The 16,555-nt window shown below is 34.7% G+C and overlaps 1 protein-coding gene across 1 annotated transcript in view; it reads left to right on the top strand.

Annotated features, from left to right (window-relative positions):
* Window positions 1–1,258: 1,258 nt before the first annotated feature.
* The window catches only part of LOC131687700 (uncharacterized), a 25,397-nt gene continuing 10,100 nt past the window's right edge, over window positions 1,259–16,555 (top strand). Inside the window, exons 1-2 of the mRNA XM_058971796.1 lie at window positions 1,259–1,881; window positions 1,962–2,460. Of these exons, the coding sequence (XP_058827779.1) occupies window positions 1,858–1,881; window positions 1,962–2,460 (523 nt within the window). The 5' untranslated portion in view covers window positions 1,259–1,857. The remainder of the gene's footprint in view (window positions 1,882–1,961; window positions 2,461–16,555) is intronic.

Here is a 16,555-nt window from a genome sequence, read left to right on the forward strand (position 1 = left end):
AAACAAGCTTTGCGGATGCGGTGAAAGGTCGAACCGACAACAAAACTCTAGAACAAATCAAGAGAAAGGATTCCATTCAAAAGCCCGACCCAGTAGTCATAAGACCAAAAGAAGGCATACAGGTTGACGATGCGCATGCTGAGCTGCGAAGGAAAGTGGATGCTCGAAGTGTGAATGTAAAACGAGTGACTAACGGCAAGAATGGTGAGGTTGTAATTGCGCTGAAAGATGATGAAAGTGTTGAGCTGTTGAAGAAACACGTAGAGCAAAACATGGACGGCAAATACGATGTCAGTGTCAGGGAGAATTTACGACCTACTATCAAACTAGTCGGCATGAGTGATGTACTGGATGAAAATGAGCTGAGAGACACATTAGTGAGCCAAAACGACGTCTTTGAAAACCTGACGCACTTCAAGCTTCGAAAAGCATACCGCAATGAGAAATTTCAGTTCAACAACTGCAGCGCTATCATTGAACTCGATGCTAAAACGTTCACAGCGGTCATGCAAAAAGAAAAACTTAATTGCGGGTGGGACCGATGCAGAGTGCTTGATGGACTGCAGGTGACAAGATGCTTTAAATGTTGCGGATACAACCACAAGAGCAATGAATGCAAAGCAGAAACTTCAAAGTGCCCAATCTGCAGTGAAAACCACCCCGTGAAAGAATGCAAATCCAAGACGCAGAAGTGTGCAAACTGTGAAAATCTCAACATTAAGAGAAAGCTTACCATTGACACAAATCACGCTGCTTGGAGTGTCCTTTGCCCGGTTTACACTAAACACTTAGAAAAGCGGAAAAACATGATTGATTATTCAAAGTAGCAATCATTGTACAGTTCAAAAGATCATACCATCAACAACGTTCATCTGCTTCCCACGGAACTTGCCCTTCATGGCAGCGGCCTTCTCCGGTCAGATCCACAATTGCAGCATGCCGATGGGTGCAATCAGCCCGATTCCATCAACGACGTACTTTTGGTTTCTACGGAACTTGAATGTTATGACAGCGACCTTTGCCGGTCAGGTAAAGCTAAGGAGGGTATATGTCCTCCCGAAGCTACTCAAGATACTGCGCACCTTAAACTAGATCCACAATTGCAGCATTCCGACGGGTGCAATCAGCCAGATTCCATCAACGACGTTCTTTTGGTTTCTACGGAACTTGAATGTTATGGCAGCGACCTTTCCCGGTCAGGTAAAGCTAAGGAGGGTATATGTCCTCCCGAAGCTACTCAAGATACTGCGCACCTTAAACTAGATCCACAATTGCAGCATTCCGACGGGTACAATCAGCCAGATTCCATCAACGACATTCTTTTGGTTTCTACGGAACTTGTATGTTATGGCAGCGACCATTCCCGGTCAGGTAAAGCTAAGGAGGGTATATGTCCTCCCGAAGCTATTCAAGATACTGCGCACCTTAAACTAGATCCACAATTGCAGCATTCCGACGGGTACAATCAGCCAGATTCCATCAACGACGTTCTTTTGGTTTCTACGGAACTTGTATGTTATGGCAGCGACCTTTCCCGGTCAGGTAAAGCTAAGGAGGGTATATGTCCTCCCGAAGCTACTCAAGATACTGCGCACCTTAAACTAGATCCACAATTGCAGCATTCCGACGGGTACAATCAGCCAGATTCCATCAACGACGTTCTTTTGGTTTCTACGGAACTTGTATGTTATGGCAGCGACCTTTCCCGGTCAGGTAAAGCTAAGGAGGGTATATGTTCTCCCGAAGCTGCTCAAGATACTGCGCACCTTAAACTAGATCCACAATTACAGCATTCCGACGGGTGCAATCAGCCAGATTCCATCAACGACGTTCTGCTCTCCACGGAACTTTTATGTTATGGTAGCCAACTTTCCCTGTCAGGTAAATACAATGAATGTATATGTTCTTCCGAAGTAGGACATACAGATGCTGCTCTCGCTGAAAACCCACCCCCATTACAGGTGGACGTCATCGCCGCTCATCTTTCTACCGCTCAACCGTCAGGACATTACTTGCAGGAACATCTTAGTATCTACTATCAGAACGTGAGAGGACTACGCACCAAAATTGACGAGTTGTTCATAGCTGTTTCAGACGCCGAATATGATGTTATTGTTTTAACCGAAACGTGGCTGAATGATCAAATCAATTCACTCCAGTTATTCGGCTCAAAGTACACGGCTTACCGTAACGATCGCGATCCAGACAGTACAGGGAAAAAACGCGGTGGCGGTGTGCTTATCGCAGTGTCCAACCGGCTCTCGTCTAAACAAAAAAATGCTAGAACCGATCTCGAACAACTATGGGTAGATATTCGCGGTCGCGATACTAATATTTGTGTTGGCGTAGTGTATATTCCCCCCGACTCCGCATGTGATAGTGATACTATTCAGAAGCACATAGACTCGGCACTTGACATCGCAACTTCCATTCAACCCAACACGGATCATCTACTGTTTGGTGATTATAATCAATCTGGACTTCTATGGAAAAGTACCTCCTCCGGCTATGCCTTCCCAGACCCTTCTGAATCAACCTTCTCTAGAGCGAGTATTGCCTTACTGGACGGAATGTCTGTATTGAACATGCTGCAAATGTGTACAGTAAATAACAGACGAAATCGAACCCTGGACCTCCTTTTCGTAAATGAAGAAGCTTCTATTAACTGCACCGTTTCAGAAGCCCTTGAGCCGTTAGTTGCTTGTGACGCACACCATCCTCCTCTTCTAGTAACGCAGATCTGTCCCCAGTTAGTTGTTTATGACGAAATGCTAGATGTCAGGGAGTTCAATTTTTCAAAAACTGATTTCAATAGGCTCCACAACTCACTGCAGGCAATCGATTGGGAGACTTTGCTAAATTCCGCGATCGATGTAGATGTTGCCGTAGAAAAACTTTCACTGGTCCTAAAACAACTTTTCAAACTACATGTTCCCGCACCACGTCCCCGACCAAAACCAGCGTGGTCCAATCGTCAATTACGTAAACTGAAAAGACTGCGAGCAGCTGCACTTCGGCATTACACCAGCCGACGAAACCCCTTCACAAAACGAGAGTTTATTGAAGCCAGCAACAGTTACAAGGCATATAATCGCTTTCTCTATTCAAGACACGTCGCACAAACCCAATCGAACCTGAAACAAAATCCAAAGCAGTTTTGGTCTTTCGTTAACGGGAAACGTAAAGAAAATGGGCTTCCTTCCATTATGTTCCTTGCAAATGAAACATCTAGTACCCCAAGCGGCATCTGTGACCTATTTGCGCAGCATTTCTCAAGTGTGTTTAAAAAAGTCTCGGCCAACTCCACTCAGATGGAATATAGTCTTCAGGATGTCCCTCATGATGTAATTAATTTAGGCATTATTCAATTTACTGACGAAGATATTCTAACTGCTATGAGAAAGCTAAAGTCTTCAACATCGGCAGGACCAGATGGTATTCCTTCCATTATAATCAAAAGATGCGCAAGCGCATTATGTACGCCTTTAAGACTAATTTTTAACCAATCGCTGTCGCAATCAACGTTCCCCGTCTGTTGGAAAAAATCAGTTATGTTTCCGGTTTTAAAAAAAAGTGATAAGCAAAATGTTGCGAACTACCGTGGCATAACTTCACTCTGCGCTGGCTCAAAGTTATTTGAAATATTAGTAGGAAATGTGCTGTTTCGCGAGACCAGAGCATATATATCGAAGGGCCAACATGGCTTTTTTCCTGGTAGATCGACAACTACTAATCTAGCCCAATTCACTTTGCTCTGTATTAAAAATATTGAACTTGGATCTCAGGTCGATACTGTATACACGGATCTCAAGGCTGCATTCGATCGTGTAGATCACTCTCTTCTATTGGCAAAGATGAAGCGGCTGGGCGCTTCGGATTATTTTATAGGGTGGCTTAAATCATATCTCGTAAATCGTTCTCTGTGTGTAAAATTATTAATTAATAACGAGTCATACAGTTTCATCAACTTGTCGAGAGTGCCTCAAGGGAGCAATCTAGGACCGTTGCTTTTTTCGTTGTTTTTCAATGACGTTTGTTTTGTTATACCTCCTGGGTGTAGACTTATATATGCCGATGATCTCAAACTATTTCTTATTGTGCGGTCAATAGAAGATTGCAAGGAACTACAGAAACACTTAGATGCTTTTTGTTGTTGGTGTAATCGCAACTTGCTGGCTCTCAGCGTGTCCAAATGCTCCATAATATCTTTTACACGTAGAAAAAATCCAATACTGTGGAACTACACCATTTCCGGGGAATCGCTAGAGAGAATGACAGTTGTCAGAGACCTCGGTGTACTTCTGGACTCACAACTGACATTCAGAAATCATTACTCTCATGTTACAGCACAGGCAAATAGAAATCTCGGTTTCATTATAAGAATCGCCAAAGAGTTCACTGATCCATATTGTTTGTGGGCACTCTACTTTTCACTTGTACGATCTGTCTTGGAAGCTTCAGCACCCATTTGGTGTCCTTACACAAGCATTTGGATCAACCGAATAGAAGCAGTGCAGGCAAGATTCCTTCGTTTTGCTCTTAGAACTCTGCCGTGGCGTAACCCAACAGAGCTACCACCGTACATCGATCGCTGTCGTCTGCTCGATATGGAAACCCTAGCCAAAAGGCGGAACAAATTTAGAGCAGTATTTGTTGGGAAGATATTAACTGGCCAAATAGATGCTCCAGATATCCTCTCACAAATAAATGTCAATGTGCCCCCGAGAAGTCTCAGATCGCATAACTTTTTAAGACTCGAGTTTCAACGCACCGAGTACGGTCAAAACGAACCCATTAGGCGATGTGTAATGTTTTTAATAGTGTTTATGGCCATTTTGACTTTTCTTTATCTTGTGATGTTTTCAAAAATAGACTAAGAAGGTTGACTTAGATTTTAAGATTCATTTTTTGTAATATTTGTATTTTTTATTTATGTAATGCTGTGTACTATGTTATTATATTTTTTTGTAGTGTGAATCCATTGTAATCAGGTGTGAATATATGAAAAGATAATAGGTTTTTACGCCCATTTGAGGATTGCTTCTGAAGTATATCCTGAAATGGGCTTTTCCCATTCAACTACATTTCATGTAGACCAACATAGGTCAGATGAAAAATAAGAATAAATAAATAAATAAATAAATAAAATTAAATATTTTTGAATTTTCAAATATATTTCAAGTGTTTTCATAGATTTTCTTGAACTTGCCTTGTGAAATAACGGAGGATAAGAGTTTTATGAAGCAAAACTACAAACTAATCATTTCGAATCGTTCTTGAGACCCCACGCAACAGATCCGCTTCATTGGAACTCGATGATTTCCTGACATTCTCAAAAAAATTAAATATTTTTAATTTTAAAATATATTTCAAGTGTTTTCATAGATTTTCTTGAACTTGCCTTGGAAAAAACGGAGGATAAGAGTTTCATGAAGCAAAACTACAATCTAATCATTTCGAATCGTTCTTGAGACCCCACGCAACAGATCTGCTTCATTGGAACTCGATGATTTTCTTACATTCTCAAAAAAATTAAACATTTTTAAATTTTCAAATATATTTCAAGTGCTTTCATAAATTTTCTTGAACTTGCCTTGGGAAAAGAGATCCGCTTCATTGGAATTCGTAGATTTCCTGGTATTCTCAAAAAAATTAAATATTTTTTAATTTTCAAATATATTTCAAGTGTTTTCATAGATTTTCTTGAACTTACCTTGGGAAAAAACAGAGGATTAGAGTTTTATGAAGCAAAACTACAAACTAATCATTTCGAATCGTTCTTGAGACCCCACGCAACAGATCCGCTTCATTGGAACTCGATGATTTCTTGATATTCTCAAAAAAATTAAATATTTTTGAATTTTCAAATATATTTCAAGTGTTTTCATAGATTTTCTTGAACTTGCCTTTGGAAAAACGGAGGATAAGAGTTTTATGAAGCAAAACTACAAACTAATCATTTCGAATCGTTTTTGAGACCCCACGCAACAGATCCGCTTCATTGGAACTCGATGATTTCCTGATATTCTCAAAAAATTAAATATTTTTGAATTTTCAAAAATGTTTCAAGTGTTTTTATAGATTCTCTTGAACTTACCTTGGAAAAAAACGGAGGATAAGAGTTTTATGAAGCAAAACCACAAACTAATCATTTCGAATCGTTCTTGAGACCCCACGCAACAAATCCGCTTCATTGGAACTCGATGATTTTCTGACATTCTCAAAAAATTAAATATTTTTTAATTTTCAAATATATTTCAAGTGTTTTCATGGATTTTCTTGAACTTGCCTTGGGAAAAAACGGAGGATAAGAGTTTTATGAAGCAAAACTACAAACTAATCATTTCGAATCGTTCTTGAGACCCCACGCAACAGATCCGCTTCATTGGAACTCAATGATTTCCTGATATTCTCAAAAAAATTAAATATTTTTGAATTTTCAAAAATGTTTCAAATGCTTTTAAAATTTTTCTTGAACTTGCCTTGGGAAAAAACGGAGGATAAAAGTTTTATGAAGCAAAACTACAAACTAATCATTTCGAATCGTTCTTGAGACCCCACGCAACAGATCCGCTTCATTGGAACTCGATGATTTCCTGATATTCTCAAAAAAATTAAATATTTTTGAATTTTCAAAAATGTTTCAAATGTTTTTAAAAAAATTCTTGAACTTGCCTTGGGAAAAACGGAGGATAAGAGTTTTATGAAGCAAAACTACAAACTAATCATTTCGAATCGTTCTCAAAAAAATTAAATATTTTTGAATTTTCAAAAATGTTTCAAGTGTTTTTAAAAAAATTCTTGAACTTGCCTTGGGAAAAACGGAGGATAAGAGTTTTATGAAGCAAAACTACAAACTAATCATTTCGAATCGTTCTTGCGACCCCACGCAACAGATCCGCTTCATTGGAACTCGATGATTTCCTGCTATTCTCAAAAAAATTAAATATTTTTGAATTTTCAAAAATGTTTCAAATGTTTTTAAAAAATTTCTTGAACTTGCCTTGGGGAAAAACGGAGGATAAATGTTTTATGAAGCAAAACTACAAACTAATCATTTCGAATCGTTCTTGAGACCCCACGCAACAGATCCGCTTCATTGGAACTCGATGATTTCCTGATATTCTCAAAAAAATTAAATATTTTTGAATTTTCAAAAATGTTTCAAATGTTTTTAAAAAAATTCTTGAACTTGCCTTGGGAAAAACGGAGGATAAGAGTTTTATGAAGCAAAACTACAAACTAATCATTTCGAATCGTTCTCAAAAAAATTAAATATTTTTGAATTTTCAAAAATGTTTCAAGTGTTTTTAAAAAATTTCTTGAACTTGCCTTGGGAAAAACGGAGGATAAGAGTTTTATGAAGCAAAACTACAAACTAATCATTTCGAATCGTTCTTGAGACCCCACGCAACAAATCCGCTTCATTGGTGCTCGATGATTTCCTGATATTCTCAAAAAAATTAAATATTTTTGAATTTTCAAAAATGTTTCAAATGTTTTTAAAAAAATTCTTGAACTTGCCTTGGGAAAAAAACGGAGGATAATAGTTTTATGAACCGTCCCCCAAATCTTACAAATATTATATTATACCCTCTTTTATATGTATAAGTTAGCTTTAAAGTTTTTTTTTTAGTTTCATTATACAAAACAAAATAATATTGAAATGTGTAACCCCCTAGCTTTAAGAAATTCAAAATGTAAAACAATGAAAAAATGGCACCTTTAAGCTAACGCATACGTGCCTTATCAAATAAACAAATTGAAAAAAAAAAGTTTTATGAACTAAAACTACAAACTAATCATTTCGAATCGTTCTTGAGACCCCACGCAACAAATCCGCTTCATTGGTGCTCGATGATTTCCTGATATTCTCAAAAAAATTAAATATTTTTGAATTTTCAAAAATGTTTCAAATGTTTTTAAAAAATTTCTTGAACTTGCCTTGGGAAAAAACGGAGGATAAAAGTTTTATGAAGCAAAACTACAAACTAATCATTTCGAATCGTTCTTGAGACCCCACGCAACAGATCCGCTTCATTGGAACTCGATGATTTCCTGATATTCTCAAAAAAATTAAATATTTTTGAATTTTCAAAAATGTTTCAAATGTTTTTAAAAAAATTCTTGAACTTGCCTTGGGAAAAACGGAGGATAAGAGTTTTATGAAGCAAAACTACAAACTAATCATTTCGAATCGTTCTCAAAAAAATTAAATATTTTTGAATTTTCAAAAATGTTTCAAGTGTTTTTAAAAAAATTCTTGAACTTGCCTTGGGAAAAACGGAGGATAAGAGTTTTATGAAGCAAAACTACAAACTAATCATTTCGAATCGTTCTTGCGACCCCACGCAACAGATCCGCTTCATTGGAACTCGATGATTTCCTGCTATTTTCAAAAAAATTAAATATTTTTGAATTTTCAAAAATGTTTCAAATGTTTTTAAAAAATTTCTTGAACTTGCCTTGGGAAAAAACGGAGGATAAAAGTTTTATGAAGCAAAACTACAAACTAATCATTTCGAATCGTTCTTGAGACCCCACGCAACAGATCCGCTTCATTGGAACTCGATGATTTCCTGATATTCTCAAAAAAATTAAATATTTTTGAATTTTCAAAAATGTTTCAAATGTTTTTAAAAAAATTCTTGAACTTGCCTTGGGAAAAACGGAGGATAAGAGTTTTATGAAGCAAAACTACAAACTAATCATTTCGAATCGTTCTCAAAAAAAATTAAATATTTTTGAATTTTCAAAAATGTTTCAAGTGTTTTTAAAAAATTTCTTGAACTTGCCTTGGGAAAAACGGAGGATAAGAGTTTTATGAAGCAAAACTACAAACTAATCATTTCGAATCGTTCTTGAGACCCCACGCAACAAATCCGCTTCATTGGTGCTCGATGATTTCCTGATATTCTCAAAAAAATTAAATATTTTTGAATTTTCAAAAATGTTTCAAATGTTTTTAAAAAAATTCTTGAACTTGCCTTGGGAAAAAAACGGAGGATAATAGTTTTATGAACCGTCCCCCAAATCTTACAAATATTATATTATACCCTCTTTTATATGTATAAGTTAGCTTTAAAGTTTTTTTTTTAGTTTCATTATACAAAACAAAATAATATTGAAATGTGTAACCCCCTAGTTTTAAGAAATTCAAAATGTAAAACAATGAAAAAATGGCACCTTTAAGCTAACGCATACGTGCCTTATCAAATAAACAAATTGAAAAAAAAAAGTTTTATGAACTAAAACTACAAACTAATCATATCGAATCGTTCTTGAGACCCCACGCAACAAATCCGCTTCATTGGTGCTCGATGATTTCCTGATATTCTCAAAAAAATTAAATATTTTTGAATTTTCAAAAATGTTTCAAATGTTTTTAAAAAATTTCTTGAACTTGCCTTGGGAAAAAACGGAGGATAAAAGTTTTATGAAGCAAAACTACAAACTAATCATTTAGAATCGTTCTTGAGACCCCACGCAACAGATCCGCTTCATTGGAACTCGATGATTTCCTGATATTCTCAAAAAATTAAATATTTTTGAATTTTCAAAAATGTTTCAAATGTTTTTAAAAAATTTCTTGAACTTGCCTTGGGAAAAAACGGAGGATAAGAGTTTTATGAAGCAAAACTACAAACTAATCATTTCGAATCGTTCTTGAGACCCCACGCAACAAATCCGCTTCATTGGTGCTCGATGATTTCCTGATATTCTCAAAAAAATTAAATATTTTTGAATTTTCAAAAATGTTTCAAATGTTTTTAAAAAATTTCTTGAACTTGCCTTGGGAAAAAACGGAGGATAAAAGTTTTATGAAGCAAAACTACAAACTAATCATTTCGAATCGTTCTTGAGACCCCACGCAACAGATCCGCTTCATTGGAACTCGATGATTTCCTGATATTCTCAAAAAAATTAAATATTTTTGAATTTTCAAAAATGTTTCAAATGTTTTTAAAAAATTTCTTGAACTTGCCTTGGGAAAAAAGGAGGATAAAAGTTTTATGAAGCAAAACAAACTAATCATTTCGAATCGTTCTTGAGACCCCACGCAACAGATCCGTTTCATTGGAACTCGATGATTTCCTGATATTCTCGAAAAAATTAAATATTTTTGAATTTTCAAAAATGTTTCAAATGTTTTTAAAAAAATTCTTGAACTTGCCTTGGGAAAAACGGAGGATAAGAGTTTTATGAAGCAAAACTACAAACTAATCATTTCGAATCGTTCTCAAAAAAATTAAATATTTTTGAATTTTCAGAAATGTTTCAAGTGTTTTTAAAAAATTTCTTGAACTTGCCTTGGGAAAAAACGGAGGATAAGAGTTTTATGAAGCAAAACTACAAACTAATCATTTCGAATCGTTCTTGAGACCCCACGCAACAGATCCGCTTCATTGGAACTCGACGATTTCCTGATATTCTCAAAAAAATTAAATATTTTTGAATTTTCAAAAATGTTTCATTTTTAAATGTTTTGTTTTTAAAAAAATTCTTGAACTTGCCTTGGGAAAAAACGGAGGATAAAAGTTTTATGAACTAAAACTACAAACTAATCATTTCGAATCGTTCTTGAGACCCCACGCAATAAATCCGCTTCATTGGTACTCGATGATTTCCTGATATTCTCAAAAAAATTAAATATTTTTGAATTTTCAAAAATGTTTCTAATGTTTTTAAAAAATTTCTTGAACTTGCCTTGGGAAAAACGGAGGATAAGAGTTTTATGAAGCAAAACTACAAACTAATCATTTCGAATCGTTCTCAAAAAAATTAAATATTTTTGAATTTTCAGAAATGTTTCAAGTGTTTTTAAAAAATTTCTTGAACTTGCCTTGGGAAAAAACGGAGGATAAGAGTTTTATGAAGTAAAACTACAAACTAATCATTTCCAATCGTTCTTGAGACCCCACGCAACAGATCCGCTTCATTGGAACTCGGTGATTTCCTGACATTCTCAAAAAATTAAATATTTTTACATTTCTTATAAAAGTAATGTTTAGAATTCGCTCAAACTTTCAAGATTTTTTTCGAGGCCCGGAGGGCCGAGTCTTATATACCAATCGACTCAACTCGACGATTTGGGACAATGTCTGTGTGTGTCTGTCAGGGCAGGAAAAGTTCGCAAAATGAATTGATTGCTGTTCGAAGCTTCACGAAGCACCCTCTCAAGCATACCACATGCAATCGATGAGTTTCACACAATCGCTGCGAACATTTAGGGGTAAAACTTATCTCTGCTCGGACGAAGCGAGCTTCGCATCTAGTTCGCTTTTCACAATGTTCGAAAAAGTTCACCTTAACCTTAGAAGCACACATCGTCGAACACGAGGTAAGCTCTTGGCTCGTGGTTTTTGCGTTTTTGGAACATTTCCACAGAGTTTCGAAGCGATATTCGGTGAACACATATAAAGCGAATGCCTCGTATATTTGAGAATCGCGAATATCGAAGTTTTATATCGCTTCAAGCATCAGCAAATATATATATATATATATATATATATATATATATATATATATATATATATATATATATATATATATATATATATATATATATATATATATATATATATATATATATATATATATATATATATATATATATATATATATATATATATATATATATTATATATATATATATATATATATATATATATATATATATATATATATATATATATATATATATATATATATATATATATATATATATATATATATATATACATATATATATATATATATATATATATATATATATATATATATATATATATATATATATATATACATATATATATATATATATATATATATATATATATATATATATATATATATATATATATATATATATATATATATATATATATATAAAAGTCAATGTTTGTATGAATATGATTTATAGACTCCCAAATGGCTTAACCGATTTCCGTAAAAATTTGCACACAGTAGGTATTTGGTATGGGGCAAGGGGTGAGTCGCTTAGCACAAAACGAATTGTGCTCACAAACAAACAGCGTGGTAGCATGTGCCGCAATGTGCCACGATGTGCCACGCTGTGCCATGGTGTTCAGTAAAACAAAAGCAATGGTTGCTATGATTATTCAACTACACTTTGTTGACAGTTTTTGAGTTGTCAAAAGTGTGCCTCATTGTGCCACACATTGTGGTAACGAGTGAAATGATTGTGTATTACTGTGAATCGTAATCTTATATCGTGTTATGGTAGGTGATACAGTGTGTATGGCACATTGTTCTAAGCGACTCACCCCTTGGTATGGGGTGGTTTGCTATTAGTTGGAGATTATCTGCCCGCCAGATGGCGCTTTGGAACAAATTGTGTTTTCCTCCTATTTCGCAGAGTGTCGCAGCAACGCGCGATGGGTATTAGCTAGTTTCCTATAAAAGAAATGTCTGGAATTCACTCAAAGTTCCAGTATGTTTGCGAGACCCGGAGAGCGGAATCTTATACATCAACCGACTCAACTCGATGATTGGGGACAATATATGTGTGTGTGTATGTATGTAACAAATTCTCATTTGTGTTTCTCCAGAATGGCTGAACCTATTTTATCTAAACATAATTCAAATGAAAGGCCTGATACTCGAATAGAAAGTTAATAATTTGTTTTGATTCTGATGTTTAGGATCCATGATATGTATATTTGTATGTGTAAAAAGAGATTTTTTGCAGTTTTTTAGATTAACTGTCAAAACTCACAACATGGACAAATAGTCTATATATCGCCAGGAAACTTTTACAAATATCTTTCGAGTGAACTATACTTTGTTGAATTCGGACTGTTATAAAAAAAATTAACATTTAATACGAACGAAGGATTTTTATTATTTTCCAATATCTCGAAAGAAGACTAAAAACATGCAATCAATTATTTACGCCACCAGGGTTAATTTTAGGCCAATAACATCTACGGACAATTTAATGGGTGCAATATAATTTTTCTTTTGATATTGTATTTTCTCAGATTATTCTCCCTATAAGTGATGTGTTTTCATTGACATATTGAGATCAACAACGAAAAAATCGTTCATTTTAGTGATCATCTAGTATATATTAACGTTCAACTCATTGTTTGATAATTTTACCGATCACTCTTGTTTAGCGGTAGCAACGAATAAAAATCATAAGATGTAATTCAAAAAAACTTCTTAGGAGATCGTACTATTGTGTAGTTGGGCAATTGCTTTTTTCCTCCATTTTCAGTGCTGCGGAAAACAGCCTTTAAGGCCCCCGTCGGGCAATCCGCCATTTTTCGTGTTTTTTGCGGTTTTTTATTTTATTTTTAAAGAAAATGACAAAATATGGAAAAAAGAAAAAAATCACGACCTAGATAATTGTTTTTACTATGAATTGGCCGAAATGGAAAATTCAAAATTTTCCAACTCGGAAAACTGTGTGCTTTTCCCGGTTGAAAAAGCACACAGTTTTTGCAATCATGTGTTTAAAATTTTGATTTTTCCAATACAACATAGCTAAACAATTTTTCTAGGACGTGATTTTCTCCGATTTTCCATATTTTTCGCTTTTCATTGAAAAATTTCCATTTTACTAGAAGCAGTTTTTCCACCCGCACAGACACAACTAAAGTAAAATTTGTATGCATAGGTGCGCAAAAGTGGAGCAATATTTTCAACCTGCAGTTTCTTCGATATTTCCTACAAAACTACCCAAGTGTTGCATATGTACGGATTCGTTAGAAACCAAAGAATCTGATGGTACAAAAGTTTTGGAAAACTTCATAACAGCGTTTTTCAATTTTCCTCGCGATACGCAGTGTACCGTCGCACGCGAAACAGCGTGGAAAGATACGAAAAGAAAAACAAGTGTACCAAAAATTAATCCTTGGGTTGATGCAGATGGCGTGCTACGAAAGCTCGAAATATCGAAAGCTTTTAGCACAACTGTTTTAGAGTAATTCTGAATGTAGAAATAGTTGAAAATGATTTGAAATAAATTTCTTCATTGAAACTTGATGATTTTCGATTCTCTTGGGAGATCTATGATATTTTATTATTTTACGAGACTGAAACAAACCGCGATGCTATTTTATCTTTATACGCCAAATAATGGAAAAACATAGAAAACTATTTTGAATTTGCATGTTGATATTTGATGCTTTTGAAACTGATAATCGTTTGAAACCAACAGTTTTGTGTTGAACTGATAACACATATTTAAAAACATCTTTGGCTTTATTCCAAACAATAATGGAGGCTTGCCAAATTGAAAATTATTTGGAAGTTCCATCAATTATCACATGTTATAATTTTTTGTAAGATTGGTTTTATTTCTCAGAAACCGATTTCCACACAGCATTAATGAAAACCTAATGAAATTTATAACAGTTGAAGCAAATATTTTCGACATTCCACAAATACCGACGAACGAATTTTTGGGTTCATTTTCATACTGGATTTGACTGCTTTGAAACATTTTTGAACACAGATGTAAGAAATCTTAGCAAAGTTTCCTCGGTGTCTCAGGGAATAATTATCATACTAATACTTGGATTTAAAAAATTTTAAATGACGCATATTGCGAGATTGTAAACCAAAATAATATATTTGTTTTGATAATATTTCTTTTTCTTTTGTTTTATTGAGATTCGAGAGTAGGTATCACGAAAATCACACTGAAAGCAACAACTTTTTTTTGTTTCCATAGCGTTATTACGCCATGAAAATTTGAGTTTTTCAGGAAGTATATTTTATAACGGCCGTATCGTATAGTCCCGACCAGGACGATTGAAAATGAATCACTTGATAATATTTTATCGCTTTATTGAATGTTAAAGTTCATTGAAATAAGGAAATAATAATTAGATCAATTTCATTTTTTTCGTTGAATTTTTGAAAAACTTTTATTTGGCTCTCTCTAATCAATTTACTTACTACACTTCCATTGACTTATAACGATTTATAGAAGAGATACGATTAATCGTGTATTGTAAATGATATGCGTAGTTTGAACTACCATAAAACCATTCTCGCTGATTACGTCTAAAGGATTGACTGAATGGATTTGTTTGAATATTCCAACGTTGGAATACACAAATCTGTCACGTAGTTTTAAAAATACCCACATGGCTCCCTGCAGATCACCTGACAAAGGATCTGAAATCCAAATCGATCACTTTCAAATCAACAGAAAATGCTTTAGTAGTTATATTGGTCAGGAAGTTTGTGCTACCAGGACTACGTCCAGAAACTGGCGGTAGCACTGCTGACAGAAAAAAAATGTACTAACTTGGTTAATTTTGAGCTCTTCGAGGAGTAATATTCTTTCTGAGTTGCGCAATTAATTTTTCATCGTTTTGTTTTACAATTTCCAATATGGATTTTTTTATAATTCCACAAATGATAAAAAAGTTCTCCAAGGTTGTCTACATACTGAATTTTGATACAGTCGGGTCTCCTACTACGCTGATTCCTACTACGTGGATTCGTATTAGCGGTACCCACCTAATAGGAATCACTTAGCTTATGAGATTTCGACTAATTGGGGCTCGAATATTTCATCTGAGTTAACATTTAGCACCATACTTTATTTGGTAAAGTTGTTTTGTGTTTGCTTAGACCTACAATTTAGAGCAATTGGATATCCAATTAATTGATAAATGCAGCGCCAGGGGTGCTATACAATAGAGTAAATAAATCTAACCTCTCGTAAACGCAACTATCATTGAATAAGTTTAACGTGAGCGTACCAGCTTTCAGCACACTGTGGAATTTAGTATGTCACAAACGTCTAATAACTTAGAGGAGAAGGTGTTCTCGGAAAAAATTTAGAGAAGGTTAAGAGCTACGCGATTATGGACAAAACTAATTGAAATAGATAGACCAGGCGGCACTAGTGAGCATGTATTATTTTTCAATTTCTAAATCTCGAGAACATTATTTAGAAGTGTGATGTCTTCGGCAATATTCATCAGCGAGTCGAGTGCTACCCGACGGCGAATAGATAATTACAGAATTCGCTCATCAGGCGGCGCGAGGGAGACTAAAACTTCCAATTCATGTTAGGTAAAGTTTATTAATTTAGGAAAATGACGCATAGTGTCGCCTAGCCGGACAAAGCCTCGAAATTTTATCTTAGATTTTTCGTGATTTAACATTTTTCTCTGTTTCTTAACAGGTTGAATAGAGTCTTCTCAAAATATTAAGTCCCGAATACGAGAGTTCAATTTTTTACAGAACTTCAAAGGTGAAATAGATGATGAATTCTGAGGAAAACTCTTTTCAAACCTAAGTTATTCAAATGAATATATCTTTTTAGTTAAGATTCCAATTGGGGTCAAACTGATTTCATTTGAAAGGTTATCCGCTGGACTTATAGCTGCCATTCGATTTAGTCGATACAAGCCTTTCTTCTCGCTCAGACATGAAAAACAAATAATAAATCGAGCAATAGTTTAAAGTTATAATATTCAAAGTGGCTGTACTTTTTTTTTGAAACGGTTCGGAAAGATCGCTTGTTGTTCATTATACTTGAAAATTAGTGTACTTTCCGAAAATG

Source organism: Topomyia yanbarensis, chromosome 3 (assembly GCF_030247195.1).
Source record: "Topomyia yanbarensis strain Yona2022 chromosome 3, ASM3024719v1, whole genome shotgun sequence".
NCBI lineage: Eukaryota > Metazoa > Arthropoda > Insecta > Diptera > Culicidae > Topomyia > Topomyia yanbarensis.